General features: G+C 47.9%; 1 protein-coding gene across 1 annotated transcript; it reads right to left on the bottom strand.

The window, feature by feature from the left end:
- Positions 1–719: 719 nt before the first annotated feature.
- Positions 720–26,977, bottom strand: LOC135828520 (dynamin-1-like). Its single transcript, XM_065340965.1, has 20 exons — positions 26,591–26,977; positions 23,959–24,035; positions 23,305–23,454; positions 22,421–22,624; positions 21,735–21,833; positions 20,718–21,021; positions 18,718–18,853; positions 15,818–15,885; positions 15,173–15,311; positions 14,050–14,207; positions 11,625–11,685; positions 10,204–10,279; positions 8,602–8,633; positions 6,554–6,672; positions 5,882–6,017; positions 5,148–5,291; positions 3,837–3,890; positions 2,793–2,959; positions 2,521–2,598; positions 720–1,458 (listed from the first exon to the last, which is right to left on the bottom strand). The coding sequence occupies exons 1-20, from the start codon at positions 26,734–26,736 to the stop codon at positions 1,440–1,442; spliced, it is 2,367 nt and encodes a 788-aa protein (XP_065197037.1). The 5' UTR covers positions 26,737–26,977; the 3' UTR covers positions 720–1,439.
- Positions 26,978–27,159: the final 182 nt, after the last annotated feature.

Below are 27,159 nucleotides of genomic sequence, written 5' to 3'. Positions count from 1 at the left end.
AAGCAGTGAAATTGGCAGAACCATACAAACCTTATGGCGGGCAATTCCTCGAATTCTGCTCCATTTTTTTTTATCCACATACCAAACATGCATGAAACTTACCAGAAAAAGTACCGAATTCTGCCAATTTTTCTGCCGGCAGAATCCGCCGGACCCTACAAACCACAGGTAGGCGATTTTGAGATTCTACAACAGAACAATTATGTACCAAGTACATGCAATCATTACAGCCGAATTCTTCACTAAGGGGCCTTCCGTAAAATTTATTTAGAAACGAAAACTAGTCGTTTCTCTTCAACCCCCCTTCCCCCCCCCCCTCCCTGAGAAACGAACACATACAAATGGTACATAGTATCGGTATTTTTGGTCTTTTTTCTTATTAACATGCTCACACATGCAAAATGTACGTCGATATTATTCGAGAAACGAACAGGCGCTCAACCCCCTCCCCCCTCCCCCTAAACGACTAGTTTTCGTTTCTAAATAAATATCTATATTTACGGATGGCCCCTAACAGGACGTATTTGCACTTTTACAGTAGCCACACAGCGGCAGACTTGCGAGTGTGTGTCTGTCTATACTTGCGAGTGTGTGTCTGTCTGTACTTGCGAGTGTGTGTCTGTCTGTACTTGCGAGTGTGTGTCTGTCTGTCCCACACAGATAAAAGTGCTGGTAGCCTGTGGTTGCACTACCAGTGTATCACAAATCCATGCAGGGGGCAGCATTGCTGGAATAATCAAGCCGAGTGGCGATAGTACAGAAGTATATGTACAGGGTGGTGTTCTGTGTGGCATCATTGTGAAAGAAACAAGGTCAAGTAAGCTCAGAGTCAGAATCTGCAGCAAGACACCCACCATAGCGCATGTGGGCATCTATCAGGCATAAAAGCAGCAGCAGCGCCAGCAATAACAATAGAGTTGCAGCAAAAGCATGGCCAGGCTGATACAAGCTATATGTATCAAGTCTGTTCACAGAGTTCGAGGAGGGCAAACAACACGAGAGTAAAAAGCAAGAAATATGTACAGCTAAGTCGCACAAGCAGTTACAGCGCATCAGGGCACATGCAGTCAGAAAATGATAACACAGCAGTAGCCGAGAAACTGGCACACAGCAGCACATTCTCTCGCTGAAAACACAGCCGATCCACCAATAGAGGAAGAAAAAAAGCTCCTATTATATTGCACCACTAGCGATCAAAAGAAGGGCAACAAAGTCAAAAACTGTCAGGAGGCGCTACACGGAAGCTGTCATAAACTACTGCCTGGGAAATAGTTTAAAAATATGAGAAGTTCAACCAAAGGGATATTCAATGCAAGCCAACCACTCAAAAGGATAATAATCAATATGTTTTGTCATTCAATGTATAATAATAACAATAATGATAAAACAGGTCTATAGTTCTGCTAGAGCTTACATAATACGCAGTTGTGAACAGATTCTCAAGGTCTTGGGGGCCGCCTGTGCAAGAATCAGAAAGAGCAGAGAAGAGAAAGAAGAACGACGTGAGAAGAGGGGATAAAGGAAGAATCAATTTGTCATCGCTCAGCTTCCCTTCTATGTTTATTACATAAACTTGAGCTTCTGAAGTAACAACACTTTAGTTAGGTGGTCTGTTGCTTTGCGTCGTCGAGTTGTAGTAAGGCCGGTATGTTCAATTGTCTTACTAGTCATCATCCAGTAACGTTCGGGATTCTTTGTTGCCGTGGGACTTACCGTAGCCCGTGCTCGTCTTTGTTGCGCTTTCTTTCCCCTCTTAGGACCTTTCCTAACCAGAGCCTTCCAAGTTGGAAGGTTGTTGGTTTGCGCCTCGGAGATGTGTTAGAGCTAGGCGTCGGGTCGTTGAATGTCTCGGTACTCCTTGTCAGTTTTGTGCCTTGTTGAATGTCTCGGTACTCCTTGTCAGTTTGTGCCTTGTTGAATGTCTCGGTACTCCTTGTCAGTTTGTGCCTTGTTGAATGTCTCGGTACTCCTTGTCAGTGTGTGCCTTGTTGTCGCACTTGTTGACTGTATAAGATCTAGAAACTGTGTGGACAGTTGGCCATAACTCATAACATTTTGTCCTTCCTTTATTTATCCGTAACTACATTGGCGCAACATCCGAGCTCTCTGGTTCCATAATTTATAGCATGTGTTCAGCGAGTGGGAATGCTACAAGGCGAAATCCACCCTCGGCCACAGCTTTACAGGCTGCGCGGGGTTGGATCTCACCTTGCAGCACTGTACATGTACTTATATATAAAGAAGCCTTGCTTGGTAGTTTAACATGTTTTTCGATTTTGACAGCATGTTACAAGGCGAGGACGCATAGTGCTCCTGACTCGTTGTACAATCGTCATGTACTTGTAGTTGATGGACACATAGCTTGTTACAAGTAGTCTGTCCTGCATGTGGATGATATGCGCGAGGATGGCTGTGACTTGGCATGATGGCCTCATCAGCAGAATGCACATTACAATCACTATGCACCATACCACAGCTACACATACAGTACACAACTGTGTATTAGCAGTAGCAGCATACCTTGGCTGTGGTGGAGGGCCGGGCCGAGATTGAGCAGGGCGCGGCGGAGCAGGTCGGGCCTTTACCGGCGAACTGTCCCTGCAACAGGCAAGAGAGTGCCAAGGTCAGTGACAGCAGATCACAGTGTATACCACACACAGCACTCTCCTCCAAGAAAAGACATGTTTTACCATGACGACGGTTACGAATTGCAATATATTACTGAAGTGAACGATCAAATTCAACCATCCTGGTCTCAGAGGGTCAGACACGGCGGTACTACGGTGACTTACAGTGCGTCCACTCGAATGTTATTAGCGACGGCCGGTGGTGTGGGCGTCGAGACGGTAGTCTTGTTGATGCCGTCGATGATCTTGAGTGCAGCCTTGCTGGACTGGTACATGCGTAGTGTCTCGTCACGCCGCTGCACCTCCGCCTTGCTCTCCTCCATCAACGAGCCCTGTGCGAGTGGACACGGCGGATGGAGCAGAGAAACACACGCACGCACACACGCACGCACGCACACACACACACACACACACATACCGATGCACACCTAATTTGAATACAATAATAGCAGTCAGGAATTCCTGCATCACATCTCATACGTGTATACACTCATGCCTCGGTTATCCAGGCGGCTCGGGACCGAGCACTGCCCGTAACTTTGAAATGTCCGTAGCTCCGAATCACATACATTTTGATGGGGAAATGCCATAGATATGGCATATGACGTCACTCTTTCAACAAAAAGTGACAAAAGAGTAGTAATATTTCCACGAAAAGTGACAAAAGAGTAGTAATATTTCCACTGAAACTGGTCCAAAGGGTGCCCGGTAGACCGAAGTGCCTGCTTTGGAGTCCAGATAACCGAGGGTGTGAGTGTAATCCTGTTCTGCGCTGAAGACAAGCACAGTCACTGAGTGCACCAGCAAAGGAGAACCGGAAAGTGTGGCAGACAGTACATACAGTATACTCCTACACAGTGTTGGAGTGGGGTGGTAATGGGGGTGGTGTAGTGTGGACAACAGTGTTGGAGTGGGGTGGTAATGGGGTGGTGTAGTGTGGACAACAGTGTTGGAGTGGGGTGGTAATGGGGGGTGGTGTAGTGTGGACAACAGTGTTGGAGTGGGGTGGTAATGGGGTGGTGTAGTGTGGACAACAGTGTTGGAGTGGGGTGGTAATGGGGGTGGTGTAGTGTGGACAACAGTGTTGGAGTGGGGTGGTAATGGGGTGGTGTAGTGTGGACACCAGTGTTTTGCACTAAACCCAATGCCTCTTCTTCTCGTGTGCCGGATTTGCGTAGTTTGTGCCACCATGTACCATGACACACTTACATGATCAGCCGAGTACAAGGCCGGCAGCATGTCTTTAGCAATGAAGTTCTTGATCTGTGACACACAACACACATGCATGCACACACGTACGCATGCACACACACACACACACACACACACACACACACACACACACACACACACACACACACACACACACACACACACACACACACACACACACACACACACACACACACACACACACACACACACACACACACACACACACACACACACACACACACACACACACACACACACACACACACACACACACACACACACACACACACACACACACACACACACACACACACACACACACACACACACACACACACACACACACACACACACACACACACACACACACACACACACACACACACACACACACACACACACACACACACACACACACACACACACACACACACACACACACACACACACACACACACACACACACACACACACACACACACACACACACACACACACACACACACACACACACACACACACACACACACACACACACACACACACACACACACACACACACACACACACACACACACACACACACACACACACACACACACACACACACACACACACACACACACACACACACACACACACACACACACACACACACACACACACACACACACACACACACACACACACACACACACACACACACACACACACACACACACACACACACACACACACACACACACACACACACACACACACACACACACACACACACACACACACACACACACACACACACACACACACACACACACACACACACACACACACACACACACACACACACACACACACACACACACACACACACACACACACACACACACACACACACACACACACACACACACACACACACACACACACACACACACACACACACACACACACACACACACACACACACACACACACACACACACATACGTTGAAGGTCACAAGCACATCATCATCCATGTACACACTTTAGTACATTCAGTTGCCTATCTGATGAGTGTGTTTCAACACAAAACCCAGAGTGACAGAAAAGGAATTTGAATTTGGCCCTTAATAATATAATGGTAAAGCACATACATGTTTCATCCACAGACATAGAGAACTCTCTCCTGTCCAATGATTACAGACGTCTGAATACTCACATGAACACACGCACGCACACGCGCACACACCACTGCAGAGTGTGTTGATTTGTTCGAAGCCACGGACTTCAGGAGACAACAAAGTAACACGGTTGTCTCTCACCTGGTTGACAAGTAGGTGCACAATGGACTTGGGTACCTGGTCTAGAATGGTCTTGTGTACTATACCCACATAGGAGTCAACCAGGTTGCGGATCACCTCCACCTGGCGCTCCATCTGTGGGTCGGTGGCGTAGGTCTCGGGACCCTGAACAGCAACAGATGGAAAGAAGAGGCAGCAGCCAACATAAGTACATTCATGCCTATGGCACAACCTGCTACTTAACATGTCTCTCTCTCCCCCCGTACCTCCTACCAGATAAGGCTTGGAGGAGAGGGTGGGAGGGAGGGAGAGTGGATAGATGGATGGATAGATGGATAGATAGATAGAGAGATGAGAGAGAGAGAGAGAGAGAGAGAGAGAGAGAGAGAGAGAGAAAGAAAAAGAGAGAGGCAGAGGAGAGGGTGGGAGGGAGGGAGGCAGAGGAGAGGGTGGGAGGGAGGGAGAGAAGATGGATAGATGGATGGATAGATAGATAGAAAGAGGAGATAGAGAGAGAGAAAGAAAAAGAGAGAGGCAGAGGAGAGAGGAAATTAGGACCTGAACATAGGACAGGTGAGAGGTGAAAGGTGGAGGGACTAATTTCACCAGATATACACTCCTCCCTCACTGCTGGAAGAGCTATAGTATAGTTGTTCTTCAAACCCCCTTGCATATGGCATGCTCAAGAAAATCTGAACACAGAGTCAATTCCCGTTGGAGTACCATGTGCATGCAAGAATACTCTTTTCACATACAGCTGATTTCTCTGCCTTTGAGCTAGCCGTTCGATCAGGGTATACACCGGCGCGCAGGAAAGCAGCCATCCACAACTCGAGGTGCTCCTCCGACTCCGCGGCCAGCTCCAGCTCTTTGATGTCCTTGAAGATGTTCCTGCATTCAAAAAATTAAAATCATTGTTGATGCACGCACATAACATAGCATGGGCGCATGCATACATAAACACAAGCCCAATACAACCCTACGAGCATGCATGCACACACAGATGCGCCCATGCATGAAAAAGAAAAGAAAAAATCGAGACCTTGCAGATCCTACACACAGGGCGGATAGCAAGAGATTATGGACCAGGGACCAGGCCTCAGGGATCAGGGCCCATGATCGGCTGGTCAAGCGAACAGGAGCAATGCAGGATACTGAGGATTATTGACATCAGGACGGGATAACGCTAATCAATCTCTTGTCCATTAGACAGAGAGGCGAATGGACAGACAGACCGAAGGACAGACTGGCGAATGGACAGACAGACTGATGAACAGGCACACCAATGGACAGACTGGCCGATGAACAGGCAGACGGACACACAAACAGACGAACGGACAGACAGACAGACAGAACAAAAGACAGATGAAAATACAGTGCAGTTTGTTTGGTAACTATTGCCTAATCTTCCAGTAGACTCTTCTTACTTGTTTTCTGTGTTGTAAAGGACAACTGTATGCTTGCTTGTAAAGCTGAAGTGTCCAGTCTCCTGGATCTCTCTGAAGCGAACATTCTCCAAACGAATCATGTATTTCTGGTCGTCTTCCTGCATTCGCATATGCCAGTGTACAGAAATACAACACGCAGGAACAAGCACATGCTTTCCAAACCCGTGAATAGCTTCCCATGTCGTATGCGCACATCAGTGCGAGAGTACACTGCAGCAAGCCAGCAACGGTACTACCAACATGGACATGTTTTTGCGTGTAGTTTACTACCGTAGTGATGCGCATATAAGCGCATGTACCTATACCCGGGCATAAGAGCACCCTCACAAGTAAGCGCATGGGCTTATAAGTGAACGTAAATGCAGTCCATCCCGCGACACACACACACCACAAAAACACCATGTTCACATAGTTCAATGTGCATTGCGGTATTGCACTATGTGCATAATTATGCATGGCACCGGTACACTAGCAACTCAAGCGCATGCGCCTATGTGTGAGACAAAACGAGCCGCAAAAAATAGCAAATAACGCAAAAACTCACTCATAAGCGCATGTGCCTTTATGTGCGTCACTACGGTACGTTACAGCAATTTTTCACAATACCAGGATTACCAGTACATGCTACAGAAATCTTTCATACCACCAGCACATAATTATAACAGCGATCGTACAGCACTTATTTCACAGATGTCTCGCCATCACCATACGCGTACTGGTGAAGTATGGCAAACACACTCATTACATTACAACTGTTACCGGTCAGCACCAACAGGGAACTAATGCCATCATGAAAGTCATTAGCCTTATTTTTACAGAGTCATCTTTTCTCTTTGATCACTGTGCCCGTAGTTTGTGAAGAAGGCATGTAGGCATGTAGGCATGTAGGCAGGAACGCATGTAGGCATGTAGGCATGTAGGCAGGAAGGCATGTAGGCATGTAGGCAGGAAGGCATGTAGGCATGTAGGCACGTAGGCACGTAGGCATGTAGGCATGTAGGCAGGAAGGCATGTAGGCAGGAAGGCATGTAGGCATGTAGGCATGTAGGCAGGAAGGCATGTAGGCAGGTAGGCAGGAAGGCATGTAGGCAGGAAGGCATGTAGGCAGGTAGGCAGGAAGGCATGTAGGCAGGAAGGCATGTAGGCATGTAGGCAGGTAGGCAGGAAGGCATGTAGGCATGTAGGCAGGAAGGCAGGAAGGCATGTAGGCATGTAGGCATGTAGGCATGTAGGCATGTAGGCAGGAAGGCATGTAGGCAGGAAGGCATGTAGGCAGGAAGGCATGTAGGCATGTAGGCATGTAGGCATGTAGGCATGTAGGCAGGAAGGCATGTAGGCAGGTAGGCAGGAAGGCATGTAGGCAGGAAGGCATGTAGGCAGGTAGGCAGGAAGGCAGGAAGGCATGTAGGCATGTAGGCATGTAGGCATGAAGGCATGTAGGCAGGAAGGCATGTAGGCATGTAGGCATGTAGGCAGGTAGGCATGTAGGCAGGAAGGCATGTAGGCAGGTAGGCAGGTAGGCATGTAGGCATGTAGGCATGTAGGCATGTAGGCACGTAGGCAGGAAGGCATGTAGGCAGGTAGATGGGCTGGCATGTACGTGTAGCTAGGCAGGCATGGAGAGTAGTAGCTAGAGTGCTTGAAGTGTGCGCGTGTGTGTGTGTGTGTGTGTGTGTGTGTGTGTGTGTGTGTGTGTGTGTGTGTGTGTGTGTGTGTGCGTGTGTGTGTGTGTGTGTGTGTGTGTGTGTACAACTGCCCTCATGAATGCGAGCATTGCGAAAGACGGTTCTCAAGGCCACAGGACTTGCAACGCCATGCCAAATATTGTTGACTTTGCGATTTCTCTCTCTTCTCTTCTCTCTTCTTGTCGTTGTCTCCCGCTTCTGGGAGCGGCGTGGCCCGATAGGGTAGCTGTACATAGTAGTAGTAGTAGTAGTGTGTGTGTGTGTGTGTGTGTGTGTGTGCGTGTGCGTGCATGCATGCGTGTAGTATGCATGTAGCGTAAGAAGTACAGTGGCCCGACTCACCGTCTCGTCTCTGTACCAGGTGAGAGTTTCGGCTACACAAACAGAGAACCGAGTAAAACAGAGTAAAGCAGAGCTACACAGTGAGTACTCTACAGCTACTACACAAAACTACAAATATTCGTGATCTCAAATAACATCGGGGTAGGGAATGCTCAGCTCAGAACAACACACAACGTACAATGCAAAGGGTTTGTTCGGCTCTGCTGATCCAGGATAGCAGCGATGTTCTGCCCTATGCGACGGGAACGCAACGCGACGGGAACGCGACGCGAAGAATATCACGCATCCCCGCGCTCCCGGAACGTATACGAAACCTGCTCTGCTCTACGTTCATATAAAGAAACGACGTGGAATGTGTTCTGGGAATTCCCCGCTCCAAATTTGGCAGCTTTCTTGGTATTAGAAAAAAGCACCAGTAGAAATCTGGACCCAAAACAAGCGAAGCCGTGGATTCAAACCTGGACACATGTTTCTACCTAGTTTCTCTACGTTTCACGTTGAGCAGAACATCGCTATTGATGCAAGCTTCAACAAACCTCAAAAAGCTTCAACGAGCTTCACAACGACAACGGCAAAAAGAATAAGAACAGGTGGCCGTGCACGGCAATCTGCAGTCAATCAATTGGCACGAGGGATCATCTGACTCGGCTCAATTCACCCAGCACTGTTCAAGATGACTCGATAGCTTACTCCTGCTCCTGGCCAGCAAAATCAAAAAGCAATACAATCGACACTACAACGAAATCGACGCATGAAGTTCCCAATATGGTTACGATATGTACAGTGGCCATGCAATTGAATCAAACAGCTGGTGAGTATCTTCAGAATTCCCAAACTCCATTGCAGCGTATTTCTTGCACTTGAAAATACCGCCATTCCGGCAACAGGCTTTCAGCTGCACCAAATAGATAAATAAATAACTTTGCCAATATTTCGCCCATTGGGCGCATGCCCTGATGATGCCCAATGGGCGAAATATTGGCAAAGATATTTATTTATCTATTTGGTGCAGCTGAGAGCCTGTTGCCGGAATGGCGGTATTTTCAAGAGCTGGTGAGTAGCTTCGATAATACGGTTACTTCACAATACTAGACACCCTTAGCAAAAAGCGTTACGTGGTAACGGTATTACCGTAAGTGGGAAAATACCGTGATTTGGGTTCGACCTTTAGCAAGATGTACGCTATTTTTAGCACACTGTTGCCACGAGAATAGCTTTTATTTCGCGCGGTACAACCATTTATTTCACCATATACGCGATACAAGGTGAAATGCGTACGGACTATGCAATATTTGGCCAAAACACGTACTGTTGGTCACAACGATAAATCAGCCCACATAACGTGTTTACGCTGCAGCTTCAACGCTATTTGGGTGATCCAGGTACGAGTACCGTAAAAAATAGCGTTACCGTTGTTTGCTGAGGGTGTCTACTGTCTGGTAACGTGATCTGGGCGTGTGTATACTAGCCCTTCACCACTTCCCAGTAGTAATGCCAACAGAGGAGCCTCTACTCAGATAGCAGCCATGCAATGCTGTAACACTGTACAGTGGATTGTAGCCATGACACAGAGATCTAAGAATGATGTGCATACCCACTTACACGACAATTTGAACCAGTACTCTTTAGACTTGATCACACCAACATTGTTAATAATCAGCCAGCCCCTGCGAATGATCTACCAACAGCATTCGCAATCCACAGACAAGCATGCAAGCACAAACGCACACATGTTATTCACACACACACACACACACACACACACACACACACACACACACACACACACACACACACACACACACACACACACACACACACACACACACACACACACACACACACACACACACACACACATGCACGGACGCACACACACATTTACACACAGTCACGCGTGCGCAAATACAAATACACATGCACACCCACACACACATACACATACACACAGAGAAGTATGCACACATGAACAACGGGGTGGGCTCAGCTTTTTTTGGCAGCATGGCAATATACTGGTAGATCTGCCCCAGGAATGGTGAGAGCAAAGGAAATGAGCAAACACCTGGCAGACAGTACGAAATTAGTATACGCTGTGACTGACATCCAACTACTGGTATGTTAACCATATTGATAGGCATTTTCCTGTTCAGTACTCTTGTGGGAAAGTACACCTTACAACTGCCAACACAGTGTGGTTTACTGAGGGACATTGATGACCGACAAGTCCGCAGGCTGAGATATTTCGCACGTGAATGTACGGAGGGCTCCGTGTCTTTCGTCATCAACAGAAGACACTTTATCGGGTCCCTTCGCAAGCTGATACTAAATAGCCACTGGTAACGGTATGTCGGTTCGTACACCCATATACAGGTCCTCCCTCATTATAACGAGTCCGGTTAGTGCATAAACCCCGTTAGTAAATAGAAATCTGAAATCCCCTGGCGAAACGTGGTCTATACAACTGTTTACAGGTCCGGTTACAACATAGTCCGTTAGTACATAAAATTCGTTATAACGACCCTTTACCCAGGTCCCTGGAGTGCCAAACCCTCAGTATAAGATAATATTGACCATGCAGGACCAAGGCCAAGACATGTAGGATAAAGCAGAAAGAGGAAAAGTGTTATATTTACGTATTTGTGAATATGGACGATGCTTTGCATTTAAGGAAGAGTTATGTTGGAGTTTTTCAATTATCTTACAACGAGTTGAAGCATCCATAATTTATGTTGTATCGAGGGTAGCCCCGGTAAGTACGAAATAGTGCCTATTTCACCTTTAGCTGCAAGTCCTGCTACAAGATAAGTCTCGTTATAAGATAACTTTTCGATGGCCCAGAGATTATCTACTAACGAGGGTCCTCAGGGAGGACCTGTACACCCACACACATACATACATACCCCCCCCCCCCACATACACACACACATACACGCAAACACACACACACGTGCATACACACACACACACTCAAGCTCACACACACACACACACACACACAAAAGCACAAAAATGAGCGGACTCACTTGATCACTGGCAGTTTTCCTCTGTGCAGGGCCACCACTTGCTTTTCCCCCTTTCTGAGCACTATAGGCAACCATGATAGCAGCAGCAGCAGCAGGACAGAAAACAGTCTATTGCATGCCACGTGAGGGTTGTCTGTATTACAGCCAATCAACGCCTTCCGCAAGCGTGCTGTATTTCTCGGTATCGCCCGCTCACCAGCGGGCAATATTTCTGTGTATTGCCCTGGTTATTGCCCACTGGATCTGCATCCCACGCTTGCGCTTTTTCATTGCGCCCCTCCTTTTTGTGGAATGGTTTGCCTCTTTTGGTATTGTGATTGAAAGATGGACAAATGCAGGTTTGCAGCGTACGGCAGGGACCTGCACCAGACATGTACGCTATGGGGTTGGTGCATGCCGTATCAGACCATCAGATCAGATGTAGGTATGCACCAGGCATGCCACATGACTACAGGGCACTACAGCTCACAACAGGCCAGGGTTATGTAACCAGCTATTCAGGGACAAGAGCATTTACAAATATGGAACTAGATTCAGGGGGGGGGGGGGGGTATTGCTGGCAATCGTTGCCCATGGTTACATCAATTCATGTACAGTGAAACCTGTCGAAGATGACCGCTCAAGGGACCTTCACAAGATGGTCTCTGTTACCAGGTGGTCTCCTTATCCAGGGTCATTTGACTGGAAATAGCATCCCTCGGTCCTGGTTTCAGTGGTCTTCTAGGACAGGTGGTCGTCTTATCCGAGTGGTCGCCTTGACAGGTTTTACTGTACTTGTACTTAGGGCATTCATGCGGCTCTAGGCTCTAGATGATGTGTTGGTCATGGCCTGTACATGTGGCAACAACTTATCAACTGCTCATGCAACACATGGAACTGCAGTGGAACTCTGATAAGACGCACCCATTCGGACAGCAGGAAACTGTGTACTTTGTATCCGAGCTACATGTACTTCTTATCCTAGCATACTTCAGTATGGATGCAGTGCACCCATGATATCCTAGCATACTTCAGTATGGATGCAGTGCACCCATGATATCCTAGCATACTTCAGTATGGATGCAGTGCACCCATGATATCCTAGCATACTTCAGTATGGATGCAGTGCACCCATGATATCCTAGCATACTTCAGTATGGATGCAGTGCACCCATGATATCCTAGCATACTTCAGTATGGATGCAGTGCACCCATGATATCCTAGCATACTTCAGTATGGATGCAGTGCACCCATGATATCCTAGCATACTTCAGTATGGATGCAGTGCACCCATGATATCCTAGCATACTTCAGTATGGATCCAGTGCACCCATGATATCCTAGCATACTTCAGTATGGATGCAGTGCACCCATGATATCCTAGCATACTTCAGTATGGATGCAGTGCACCCATGATATCCTAGCATACTTCAGTATGGATGCAGTGCACCCATGATATCCTAGCATACTTCAGTATGGATGCAGTGCACCCATGATATCCTAGCATACTTCAGTATGGATGCAGTGCACCCATGATATCCTAGCATACTTCAGTATGGATGCAGTGCACCCATGATATCCTAGCATACTTCAGTATGGATGCAGTGCACCCATGATATCCTAGCATACTTCAGTATGGATGCAGTGCACCCATGATATCCTAGCATACTTCAGTATGGATGCAGTGCACCCATGATATCCTAGCATACTTCAGTATGGATGCAGTGCACCCATGATATCCTAGCATACTTCAGTATGGATGCAGTGCACCCATGATATCCTAGCATACTTCAGTATGGATGCAGTGCACCCATGATATCCTAGCATACTTCAGTATGGATGCAGAGCACCCATGATATCCTAGCATACTTCAGTATGGATGCAGTGCACCCATGATATCCTAGCATACTTCAGTATGGATGCAGTGCACCCATGATATCCTAGCATACTTCAGTATGGATGCAGTGCACCCATGATATCCTAGCATACTTCAGTATGGATGCAGTGCACCCATGATATCCTAGCATACTTCAGTATGGATGCAGTGCACCCATGATATCCTAGCATACTTCAGTATGGATGCAGTGCACCCATGATATCCTAGCATACTTCAGTATGGATGCAGTGCACCCATGATATCCTAGCATACTTCAGTATGGATCCAGTGCACCCATGATCTGGTTAATATCCGTACTACTAAGCAAGATCATGGGTGATCACTGATCAGAGTACGTACTAGTTGAGTTCCACCGATTTTCCAATAGCTAGACAAGACAGGCAATCTCCAACGGATGAGCCCACAGTAGCACACCGAAGTAAAGCTAGAAGCGCCATCAACAAATTAATGCAGTACAACAACAACAACAACAACAACAACAACAACAACAACAACAACAACAACAACAACAACAACAACAACAACAACAACAACAACAATGTTCCTACTCTGCAAATCCAATGAACTCCTGATGGTTGGTGTTCATGTAGGCAAGTTCCGTGTCCAGGAGCATCTGAATGTGTGACTTGGCGTTGATAGAGAACTCCTTGCATTGCTCCGTGGCCAATCGCTCCAGTTCGTCGCGCAGGTTGGGATAGCGGGCAACCTGGCATCACAAACGCAGGCAAGCAGACACAGGTATGGGAACAGTGAGCGGAATCACACGATGCCATCTCCTGCTAATCCCATCAACATTGCAGGCTAGATGGGGGACGGCATGCACTCGTGCTGAATAATACATCAACACACATATCAGTTCGGTTCAGTCGGTCACTCTCTTAAAAGCTACGCTGATGAGACACGTTAGAGGCAAGATCTAAATCGCCCGAGCTCACTGTAGCATTGTCTCTTTCTCTGCCCTTCTTCACTCCAAGTTTCTATACGTCATCAACTTTTGTTATAGTGCGACCATTGCTTTTCGAAACAAGCTAACATTTGTTGCCATTCCATGTGGGTCAATCCTTTGAGTTCTGTCTCTGTTCTTTACACATTGAGCACTATCCTGGCAGCTACTGCAATATTCTTCGCTATTTACACCTACATTCTACTACCGGGAAGATACCAGTACGTCCTGCCAATGCCAGGCCGTATTTGAAAGAATGCTTAGCCAGTAGGGGGGAAATGGTTACGGAGTTTTATCCGTAGGTAAACCTATCCCTGTTACAATTCTGGTGAAAAAGGAGAAGGACAAAATGCTACGAGTTATGACTAACTGTCCACCAACGTAACCAGGTAATATACAGTCAGCGAGTGCGACAAAATGGCACAACACTGACAAGGAGTACTGAGACATTCGGCGACATTCTCCTTTTTCACCGTAATTTAATTGGCTCACCATCCGAGTTGAACTCTGTTAAAATTCAATCATCAATTTGATAACAAATTACTCCTACATCTTTTCTGTCTATGAGACACCCTGGCTGATTGCATCCTCCGCACGCGGCTGCCCGACATTTCAATCTATGGACTGCCACAAAACATACATAGACAGTTCATGTATTGGTGGTCAAAGTGCAGACCGAAGTGGTAGCCGCAGCCATTTCAGAGAAAGCAACACATTAACTGGCTTACCCCCTCTCCGCATGCTTTGATGATGTTCAGCAGCTCGGCGGCCACAAGGTCGACACAGCGCAACGAGGGGACAAGGAGCTTGGAAATCTGCTTCTTGCACATCACCTCGAAAGCCAGCACTGGCGTGAAAAGGCCGACGCTGTAGACAAGAACAGGCGTGAAAAGCAAGACAGCAGTCCGTGAGTTGTGCTGTAGTTGAAAGCTACTGGAGGTGCACTACGCAAGAGTACATGCCAGTATATTACAAGTAGATTGTATGACTCCTAGTATGAGATCAAAGTCAGCGGACTTCTTCAACAATAATATTCTAATAGCATCAAGGAAGGTGTCATGTGGAAGTCTCAGTCTAGCATTGCACTCACACCATAAAAATAAATAGTTACGTGTAACTTGAGCTTCGCGCAAACGGCGTAAACGGCAAATCAAGCTGTGACTGCAAATCTAGCCCCGAGTGCCAGCCACTTCAGCTGAATACTCGTGTATAGGTGCTCTTGGTAATAGTGTAGCAGCCATCACAACATATAGGTCACTCTCGCTCATTCGTTCTCTTTCTTTTCTTCAAGCATACTTTGCCACAAAAAAAACACCATCATGCCAATGATCGCTGATGCTTCCTGTAGTCCTCATGCTACACATTGTCCTTACCGAATAGCGTGGAGATTACGAATGGCAAAGACTATCTCTCGTCGCAACTCATTCTCATCACTGTCTGCCTGGAAAGGAAACGGTAGAGGGGCAACAACAAACTAAAGGCCACAGTCCGAGTCGCCGAGGGGCGATCATCAGCCATTAGGCCAAGTAAAAATAATTGATTGTTGATCGTCAGCGCCCGCCCCGATTTTTCAGTCCGTCCCGGGATTTATTTTATTTTTTATTTTCGTGATCAACGGTAGAAAACTCGTGTGTTTAGCGAAACGCAACTTTTTTTAGCAGTACGCGCGTACACGAGCTCTCATGTACAGCTTCAACGTGCTTTTACCGTAGCGACATCACGCAGTGCAGTGTGATTCCAGTGTACTTGTGTGAAATCTGGCAACTACAATACATGGCACTGTGGTCTGTACAGTGTACCACCTGATATCTACGCCTGCATTCATGGAAACTGCGCAGCCACCGCGTACCGCGTCCGAAGCTGTTGTTGATCGATGAACCCGTATGTGTGTGTGTGTGTGTGTGTGTGTGTGTGTGTGTGTGTGTGTGTGTGTGTGTGTGTGTGTGTGTGTGTGTGTGTGTGTGTGTGTGTGTGTGTGTGTGTGTGTGTGTGTGTGTGTGTGTGTGTGTGTACTGATGGTGAAAGGTGTTGAGGTGTGTTGAGTCGGCGAATATGCCGACTCAACACCTTTCACCATCAGTGTATTCGCACAATTCTCGGTATCTCTCGTCGTGAGCAATGGGAGGAGAGATTGTCGTCAGCATCGCTGAGTGAGCTGGCAGGGGTGGACGTCGACATGGCCGATGTGATCAGGAAGCACCGCTTGCGGTGGCTTGGTCATGTTGCACGGACGAAGGAGACCCGGCTGCCCAAGCAGATGCTGTTCGGCGAACTGCCCTGCAAACGCCCGCAACATGGTCCCAAGAAGCGCTGGCGGGATGTTGTGTCCTCGGACTTTGCTGTCATCGGTTTACCTGAAGCGGACTGGTATGACACAGCGCAGGAGAGATCCACCTGGTTTCAGTGTTGTCGACAGAGGGTCGAGAAGGAAGCCCCAGACATCCCGTGCCCCAACTACCGCTGTGACAGAGTGTTCCGTCGTCCTGGTGACCTCAAGCGGCATGCGCCATACTGCAGATTTCGAGTTTAGAGCCTCAGCGTGAGGAAGCCATCGCTATCATTGCTACGGCAATGGGCGTTCAAGGTTCAAGGTGTGTGTGTATGTGTGTGTGTGTGTGTGTGTGTGTGTGTGCGTGCCCGCCGCATGGCAGCAGGAAATTGTATCACAGAGTCATCTGCACATGTTCAAAGTGTTTGGAGTGTGCCCAGGAAGACTGGTAGCAGTCACAACCAACAATGGTAGTACCACCCATAACCCCATAGATGTAATACATGCTAAGATTTCAAGATGTCCGGTCGATGCATATGTAAAAAAAAGTTATAAAATAAAAATAAAACCCTCCCGTCCGCCCCGATTTTTCGGGAAATTCTGACGATCAACAATCTTTTTATTTTACTTGGCCCAAGTTACCCCAACCCCAAAAAATGCACGGGTTCACGTACAGGGCAGGTCAAGAACCGCCGTTACACTTCCTTGGGACGCCACCACCCCATGATCAGGCATCAGATGCGGCTCTTAAACGGTGGGGGAGGATAGATCAGATCCACCAACCAGAGGCCAAAGGCTGAAATCCCAGTTGCCACATCCTAAGATTCCTAACCCAACATACGTGTAAGTAACTAGTAAAGGGTTGGCCAGACATCACCTCGGCACGTACAGGACACGTTTGCACCTTCACAATATATTCACAGTTTCACACACACACACATGCACACACACACACACACACACCATGTACCATGTATATGCCCGTCGCAAGAGAAGCACGCAAATCTTCAAATGCACTGGATGTGCACCCACAGATTTTCTCTTATAGCAACGATAGCGAACAAGATCTGAATGAGACAGATCAAGACTTGCGCCAGATAACTGTCAAATCCACGCAACTGGCGGAAGCCATGTGAATCGACCACCAATGCACACCTGGTCTACACCACACGGGGTAGAGGCGACGGTTTCAAATAGGACATAGGTTGCAAACCGGAACGGTTTCAATATTCACTTTCTCTCTTGGTATTTTGATTAGAAAACATATGTCACAGTGAGACTACGATGTGTTATACTCCGAGCCAAAATTCCATGGCTCTGCGATGACCAGAAGCGCCATACCAAGCATTTGAGTTTTTGACGTGTTGCTTCCCACTGCGACTTGAGTTTTACGACTTTCGAAAAATCAACTTCTTGTCGCAGGTAAACAGCGGCTTGCCTCTCGCCAATAAAGCACCGCATACCGATCAAAACTAATGGAAGCACACACAAGGCTTATTGTTACTCTGTACTGGCCGTCGTGGAGCGATAGCAATTACCGAATTTCAGACCCAGAGTGAATTTGACGTGCACTCTAACACATGTCCGGTTTGGAGCCACCTCCGATTTGAAGCGAAAAATTGGGCAACTTGGAGGCAATGGGTCAACACAAAGGAGTGGCTCAGTTCGATTGACTCTGGCCTCAGAGCAAACTTCAACATGCCAGTTTCCTTCCACAAACATATTTCAAGTGAACAATCAACGCTGATGATTGGTTTGGGTCTATACAAATTTGGCTGTCAAGCCGTTCCGGTATCGAACCGTCGCCTCTACATCGGCATAAAACGGCCAAGACGGTTACCTACGCACACCCTACACTTGCTGGGGTAACCAGTATAGACAGCACGCTGCTTTGATACACACACACACACACACACACACACACACACACGCGCGCACACACACACACACACGTCCGTTCGCACACACACACACTCATGAACGCAAACACCTCACATTGCCCACCTTCAACAGCTCGTAGGGGAATCGCTCATGAAACAGCAGGCTAATCTTGGCACCACCGGTCAGTTCATGCGTTGCAATGCCTTCGCCACTTCCCTCGATGTCACTTTCAAAGTTGTTACTGAATGTGTTGAGCATACTGGTGCACGCAATAGAAGAAGAAAAACACATGGAAGTTCACGAACTTGAGACATCCACTGCAAAAATGGTCAGTTCTCTGTGCCAAACTTGAGAAAGTCTCCAGGAAAGATTAGTATAGTGTATGATTTGACGGAAGGGAGATCATCACAACTTCTTGTAGTTTAGCTGATGTCTGCCCCGCTAACAGCTGAGTGACAAAAGAAAAGTGCCAGGAAAGCAATATAAAATTATAAATACTCCATCGACCTGTGTTGGTTGTCCTGTGTTATCACTGGCGGCCTCTGACGGCACCAGTTTTGAAAGGAGATGTGTCAGTAACGGAATAACCGGCTTGCTATCTGAGCTCAGCTATAGCTTCTGATGATGTCGGTGGGGACGAGGCATGACTCTCCGCGTTGCTTGGAAAGCTTCAGAAACAGTGCACTCTGCACAGACAGCGGAGGCATGCAGTGACCACACGTGGGTGGCTGAGAAGCAGGGACTTCAATTCCATTGCTTTGATACAGACAAGGACCAGCCAGCCCACACACACATCTACAGGTCAGTTTGATCAGACCATAATTATAATGAATTTTTGCGAGCGCGCAAAAATAAGTTAACACAGAAGGCGCATGCGCCGCACCGGACACTTCACAGTTTGCTTCCTGCTCAGATTTGCATGGCTGACTGGTGACTCTCTTCAAAGTTTTTCTCTCTCTTTCACCGTGCCACGAGGCTCTGTACGAGGAAGCAGACGTGGACGCGGACACGGGTATGCCGTTGAGGCTACCCGCCGCTCGGGTAGGGCTTCGACCTCGCCATACGCGCGGACTGACGGCATGCGGGCCTTCGCGCCTGATACCTCCGACACACCGTCAGCAGCTAGTTCTCACCCCGCTCCGGGCACCGAAGCCTCTATGCAGGACAAGCCCTCATTGCTCTCCCCGGACATCATTTCCTCGGCCGTGATGAACGCCCTCCACCCTCTCCTCGAGCGCGTGGAACGCCTGGAGAACAGTGCTGAGTCTGGAATTCCCGGAAGCCGATCTCTCCCACGCTCGCGCTCCGCACCTGAAAGATCGCTCCCACGCTCGGAGTGTCAAGCTCCGGACCTATCCTGCCCGGAACTTCCAGTTCTGTCGGAACCACCGACTTTGCCAGGACCTCCAGTTCTCTCTGAGCCCTCGGTTCTACCCACACCGCCATGTCGGGCGATTGAAAAAATCCAGCGCGGAGAGTTTGTGGAACTTGAGGAACTCTTGCCGGAAAACTTCAGCTCCCAGGGACAGGAGCCAATACAACTGGTTACAGCTGGCGGCGACACGGCTCAGCTCTCGCTCAACCTCAGCACAAAGCACAAGCGCACGATCAACGACTTCTCGGCTTGGCTGGAGGTCTGGACAATCTACATGGGCACCGTCGTTCGTGCTCGTCCTGACCGAGCTCATGAGCTCGTCTGCTATCAGCACATACTTTGTACTGCGAACCAACAGTTCACGACGTCTGCTGTGCTGAACTATGATCGAGCATTTCGCCAACACACCGCCAGCATGGCACTGCGCTGGGACGTGATCAACCAGACGCTGTGGAGCATTCACCTACTCCGCTCACCCCGTCCGTCGTGCACCAAATGCACGCTTCAGCACAGCCGCGACCGCTGTCCACATGCCGCAGCTCAACACGCGTAGCCCTTTCCATCAGTGGCGGGCAGCACCCGCCAGGTCTGTTTTAACTTCAACCGCGGCAGGCTATGCTCCCGCACACCATGCGACCGTCTCCACGCCTGCAGCTCCTGTGGAGACAAAGGACATGCCGCCACATCCTGCACCAGCACCACGACCAGCGCTGCCATCAACTCATGAAGGCAAGTAGGAAAGACTTACGAAATCATCATTTTGGTCTGCATGGCAGGATCGTCCGGTGAGATATTCCCGTAGTCTTTGACGTCTTTCTCCAATGCCGTCATCTGCCCCATCAGCTTTTGACGGAGAGCAGGCAGCGTCTCGCGGATGTGATTGGTCAGCTGCTGGTTCAGTGTTTTCTGAAGGTAGGCGGTTCCGCTACGGTCGGCAAGGTGCTTGTATGCATCGTGTCCGAGAAAGAACTTTCGCTCAGCAGCTGCGGCCGCTTTGATATCCTTCTTGCCGTCGATGTCCTTCTGAGAGCGGTTCACGATGCCAATATAACCTGGAAAATACAGGTGAAGAAAAGCATGGTTGATGTTTAACAAGCAGGTGTGCGAGTGCATATACACAGATCATGTGGAAGAGTTGGGCTATACAACAGCAGTAAGAGTACATGCACTGCACATAGTCAGTTAGATCTCTACCTGCCACCGCGGTTTAGACAACTCTATGAACATACGCAGGCATGCACCACACAGGCATTCACAACGATAATGAAGATGAGGTGCAGCGGCCGTCCTACCGCTACTACTAGGTTTCATGGAGTGTGAATAGCATGTTGGACAAGGGTTTTCTCACTCTTCTGCTCACCAAACAATGCAGCAGGTACTCAGTATAGTACTACAGTCGTCCCTCTCTAATCCGGCACTTTCTAATCCAGCACCCTCGATAAACCAGCACAATTGTCAGTAGCCAAAATGTCCTCTTCATGCACATTGCAGCAGTAAATCAGATTTGTTAATCCAGCACCCTCCCTAATCCAGCAGATTTTCGTGGCACAAATGGTGCCGGATTATAGAGGGACCACTGTATACTGTAATCGTAGACATAACGACTTTCAATTCACCACCATGAACACACACATATACAAAGTGCTACACACAGCTGAGGTGTCCTTGCTGTGTTGTTTGATGGTTGACTAAATGCCATGAAACTCTGGGTAACAGCTGAAGCAATTGCATACACAATTAGAGAGAGAGCAGTGCCATACTTTACCTCTTCTCAACGGAAGGTGCTTGTTTTCCAAGATTGCCCTGGCATCCGTTCCCTGGTCCATCAAGTCGAGCTTAGTGATGACACCGATCGTACGAAGACCTGCATACGGACGTACACAGCGGCACGCACACAAAGCACACGGATGTACGAATGACTGTGTTCTGAGCAATCACAGCCAGCGCAAAGCTACCAGACAAGCACCAAAGAGCACGACAAGCGCATCTCACCATGCCACAGCACCGAGAAACGCTGAATCCTGACTTACAGGAGTGAGGACCTACATGTACTAATGTGCCAATCTACAAAATCTGAAGAAAGGCACCCAGATCAATTTCGCCCATCAATCAGGAAACCTATTGAAAGGCTAGGCAAATCGCTGCTAGTCCAAAGTTCATTTACTTTGAAGATCTTTGGATAAAATTCAAACCCATGAACATGTCCGCCTATGAAGTGGTTGGTAGGACTATGATCGAACGCCGGCGCACACGACGCTGCACGTGGACACACACACACACACACACACACACACACCTAGATATACAGCTGTGATTAGAAAGGGGGTAGTGTCACACCTTCGTGGTACAGCATCAGGTCTCATGTCATTCACGTGCACAAACACGGACACACACACACACACACACACACACACACACACACAGAACTACACATGCACACCTACAACACACCTTCTGGATCGACTTCCTTTGCCAATTTCAACGCATCGGAGTTGGCGAGATCAGAGTTGGCGGGCGACACAGCCAGGATCAAGCAGTTTGGCTTGGTGATGTAAAACATGATCATGTTGCGAATCTGCATCTCGATATCCAGAGGCTGATCACCGACAGCTACTTTGGTCAAACCAGGCAAGTCAATCAAAGTCAGGTCCAGCACTAGATAAACAACAACAACAAACAGCCACAGAGAGAGAGAGAGAGAGAGCACCTAGAGGATAACAATTTAAAAATTTAATTCACGGCTCGCGTGAGACTCGGCTGGAGGCCAAGCTTCCGCATCCATAGCAACGCCACCACCATCACCATAGGAACGCCACCACCATCACCATAGGAACGCCACAACCCCCAAGGATCAAGGCGCAGATGCAGCTCCTAAAGCGGTGGGCGGCGAGTAGATCAGACCCACCAAAGTGGTCAAAGACCGAAAATCTCATTCGCTGCACCCATAGAGAATACCACGAGTGCAAATTAGCAATGAAATCCACTTGCCACGATGGCCATCTTGACAATACAACAACATGGCATTGTACAAGAACAAGATGGTGATGGCTACAAGCACGACTAGATAACCCACAGGAGCGTGCAACTCTGCGTATGGGGTCCCAGATGGCGAAACGTTGGGAAGCCCTTCAGGCATGCTTGCCCACCATACAAAAGTCGCAGGTGCCAGGCACACTTACAACGTGTAGGAAAACAGAATAATCACAACGTGCCAAGCACACCTGCACCGCCCCTGCCCCGCATACCCACGATACAAAAGACCCCTGCCTGTAGCTCACAGGACTGAAGTCCTAATGCTGTATCATCAGGCAAAGCAAATCAGCGTCATCACTGACCATTCGGGGAGTAGATACGCAAGTTGATCGGGTTGTTACTGATGCCCTTGTTACTACCAGTCATGCGGTCCGTCTCATCCTCAATCTCCTTCCGCACTGCGTCAAAATCGGTGAACTTCCGGCCCTTGGCGTGGAGAAACTCGGCCCATTCTATCGTTCAACAAGACAGCAAAACACAGACACAACGGTGAGTTGCTCTTTAATAATGAGCATGCATGCAGAGAATGTTTTACAGCTATACTTGAACACGGCTAAGAGCACAAATCGGGATATAGCCACACAACGCACGTTTTACTTGAACACGGCCGTAAGCAGAAAAATGGTCATAACCACACAAAGTATGTTCTACTTCAAAGGGGTCGTGGGCACAGAAATGGATATAGCCATGCTACACATGATGATTATCTTCTGCAAGTAACATACATGCTGGTATAGTATGCCCGGTTCACTACTCAAGTTTGCTTGCCAAAACCCTCGAGACGAGGAAAGTTCAAATACAACACAGCACAAAAGTGCATCATTGCTTTCACAGAGCATAGTCCACAGTCTCAAGAAGAGCAGGAGAGTTAGTTCACTAGACATACAACACAGAGCACCTGTAGCTCTATTCAACCTGCCGTCAAAGGAACTGAATTACAAAAAAAACCAGGTTACCTCCTTTCTGTGTATTGTTAAGCTGAAGAACAAGAGGACGGCGAGTGACAATTCCACTTCCTCTTGGCAAGAAGTCCCTGCATTGAGAAACACACACATATTGGTACAGGTGTACAGTCAGACCTCGCATAACCGCACACATCCGTTTTCAACAAAAATATCCGGATAGGCGAGGGAACCGGATAATCGAACACACATACTGTACGTAAGCATGGCATATGCTGTACATCTGGTAACCAACGGTTTTCTTCCGGATGGCGAGGGATCCGGATAAACGAGGACCGGATAAGCGAGGTCTGACTGTAATACAGCATTCAGCACAATCATGTAGTACTACACATGTGGTACGCACTAACACTATGGGTACTACTACTTGCACTCATAGTGGTACGCACTAACACTATGGGTACTACTACTTGCACTCATAGTGGTACGTACTAACACTATGGGTACTACTACTTGCACTCATAGTGGTATACACTAACACTATGGGTACTACTACTTGCACTCATAGTGGTATACACTAGCACCAGTAAACCCACCAATACTGAAAATTAATGGCACATGTCCTTGTCACTGTGTTGTCAATAGCAGCGGATGTTCGTGCATGCGTGTGCGTGTACGTGTACGTGTGTGTGTGTGTGTGTGTGTGTGTGTGTGTGTGTGTGTGTGTGTGTGTGTGCAGGGGCGGATCCAGGAGGGGTTTCAGGGGTTCCGCGGAACCCCTAAATTTCGCAAATGTGCTGCTGGCAACCATATGCATGTCCATGTCCATGTAAGAGCTATTCAGTTTTGACTATACTGGAACCACCTGTAGAGATCGCTGGATCTGACGCTGGTGTGTGTGTGTGTGTGTGTGTGTGTGTGTGTGTGTGTGTGTGTGTGTGTGTGTGAGGTGTGTGTGTGTGGTGTGGTGTGTGTGTGCGCAGGCGCGTAGGCAGGGGGGGGGGGGGGGTGCTTTGGGTGCCAAAGCACCCCCCTCAAAAATTTCGACCATGGGTCTGGCTTGGCATGCATTGTATGATCAAACAACCGCGACTGCCCTCAGCCCAGATCAGCAGACTGGGTGCATTGTTCGTAATGTTACGTAGATCTGCGAGTACATGTACTGCATTGTACCACGTGCTTGCACTTTTCCGTTGTAGTCGGTTATCCATGCATAATATATAGCGCATGTTACTCCATGCAGCCGCGTGGCGCGTGGTCCGGCCTGTAGATCTACAGCTAGCCAGCGCTAACTGTAGCTGACCACGCGCCACGTGGCTGTCACTGTCAGAACCAAGGCAACGGTTTCATGACAGTAGATGCATGGTTCACTGCCGGTTTCAGTGTAAGTGCCTTGTCTCTGCTGTTTTCCGAGCAGCAACTGCGCTTTCAAACTCATACCAGATTACAGCCAGCGCGGAACGCTTTGTTTGGTTTGAGTCCTGTTTGAGTCCTGTTGCATATCGGAGTCCCGGCTTTGTCCTCTTGCTTTTTCTCTTGCTTTTGGCTGAAAAACTTGGAAGTTTCCAAATTGTTGAACTCTTAGTCATATTTTGATCGACGACGATGTCCTAGCTCCAGTATTTCAGGAAAGCGAAGCGGAAAAAGGTAGACGTGGTAGAGTTCTGACTCTGAAACTGTTGGACCTGGAGACTCCGAGTCCGAGTCAAACATCTTCGTCACCATAACTCAAGCTGCTGCACCAGATTCAGCTTGAACTGTTGGTCCTGACTTGATTTCCAGTCACCAGCCGCCATGGTCACCTGCATACTATTAATTTTGCTTGCTCTAAATACATCATTAGTATCGGATATCTACTCCCAAACTATCACTTTAATAATAGTACACAAGCTGTCACACAGAAGAGGCCCACATTTTTATTGAATGTTTTCGCTCTATTCACATCATGACGATACATAGAGAACAGTTGGCAATGCAATGCAAATGTGTAACTATATAGATTGTTGGAATGGGAAGCTGGAGACATTCATAATACATAAATTCAAGGTGTACACCGCACTAGCATGCATATACAATATGCATATATACAAGATTCCTCAAAAGAACGTTTTTGGAAGAAAATTATGGGCACCCCCCTTGACCATGATCCTGGCTACGCCCCTGGTATGTGTGGTGTATGGTGTGTGTGTGTGTGTGTGTGTGTGTGTGTGTGTGTGCGTGCGTGTGTGTGAGGCTAAAAATAGTGGCGGTCAATTCATCAGCCTTGCAAGCTGTTGAATGGTGTAATCCCAGCACAAGTTGCTATGTCTAACATAGCTGTTCGCTATCATCGCTTCCGCGATGGGCATGTCTGAGGTCTGAGGTCTGAGGTGTGTGTGTGTGTGTGTGTGTGTGTGTGTGTGTGTGTGTGTGTGTGTGTGTGTGTGTGTGTGTACGAAAAGTATTGTCTGGGTGTCAACTGTCAAGAGTGATCTTTCGGCTTCTTTTCAGTGTTATAAAACGACATTCTTACATATTTACATTACAATCAGCAGACAGATAAGTACAGTACTACTGTCTACAGCTATATGGAGGTAATGCGAACGATATCACCTTAAATACAGTCATGTACATAATATGAAATAGGAAATCGGTGCATGTGATGTCACTCCCCGACTGATTATTCGTACAAGTGTTTCTCACTTACTTTCCCACACAGTTTTCCAGGACTGAGCTTTTTCCAGCACTTTGTCCTCCTACAACAGCGATTTGAGGAAGATCAAGACCACTCGAGGTTCCCATGTGACTGAAAGCATCCTGCAACTGGTTGACAATCGGAATGAGGGTGTCCATGGCTAAAACACACAATGGTACTCAAAGTCTGCGAAAGTAAGGTATTCTGTCTATAAATAATTATTATGACGGATCTCAGGACGCTGCCTCCCAAATCTACGACTGTCGGATTACTGTCATGCCCGGAAGCCCATGAAAAACACCCTAGACAGTAGCCTGGAGCTAATCCAGCACTAGCAAAGAGACATTGGCAAGGGGCAGGCCAACGTTGTGTTTCCTCAAATCAAAACTCAATACAAGAAATAATTGAAAACAAGACGTGCGTAGCAGCATGGATCACGCGAAAGAAGGAAGAGCTGGCCTGGGTCCACAAAGCTAAAGTTAGTTCGCTAGATTCGTGTGCATTTGCATACTGAGTATCGGTATCGCGGTGTACGGGTCGGTAGTGAGCACATCCGCAACACGAAGTCAGCTAGCTTCGAT

The sequence above is a fragment of the Sycon ciliatum genome, chromosome 1, assembly GCF_964019385.1.
Source record: "Sycon ciliatum chromosome 1, ocSycCili1.1, whole genome shotgun sequence".
Lineage (NCBI taxonomy): Eukaryota > Metazoa > Porifera > Calcarea > Leucosolenida > Sycettidae > Sycon > Sycon ciliatum.
Note: the sequence above shows the minus strand (reverse complement) of the source record. Positions and strands in the feature narration are given on the sequence as shown.

Coding starts and splice junctions, on each gene's coding strand:
- LOC135828520 (XM_065340965.1), bottom strand. CDS start 26,736: ATGGACACCCTCATTCCGATTGTCAACCAGTTGCAGGATGCTTTCAGT. Junction 5,292..5,881: donor CAAAGGCAGAGAAATCAGCT/GTATGTGAAAAG, acceptor GTTGCTGTTCAG/GGTCCCGAGACCTACGCCAC. Junction 3,891..5,147: donor TGCACCTACTTGTCAACCAG/GTGAGAGACAAC, acceptor TGTGTGTCACAG/ATCAAGAACTTCATTGCTAA.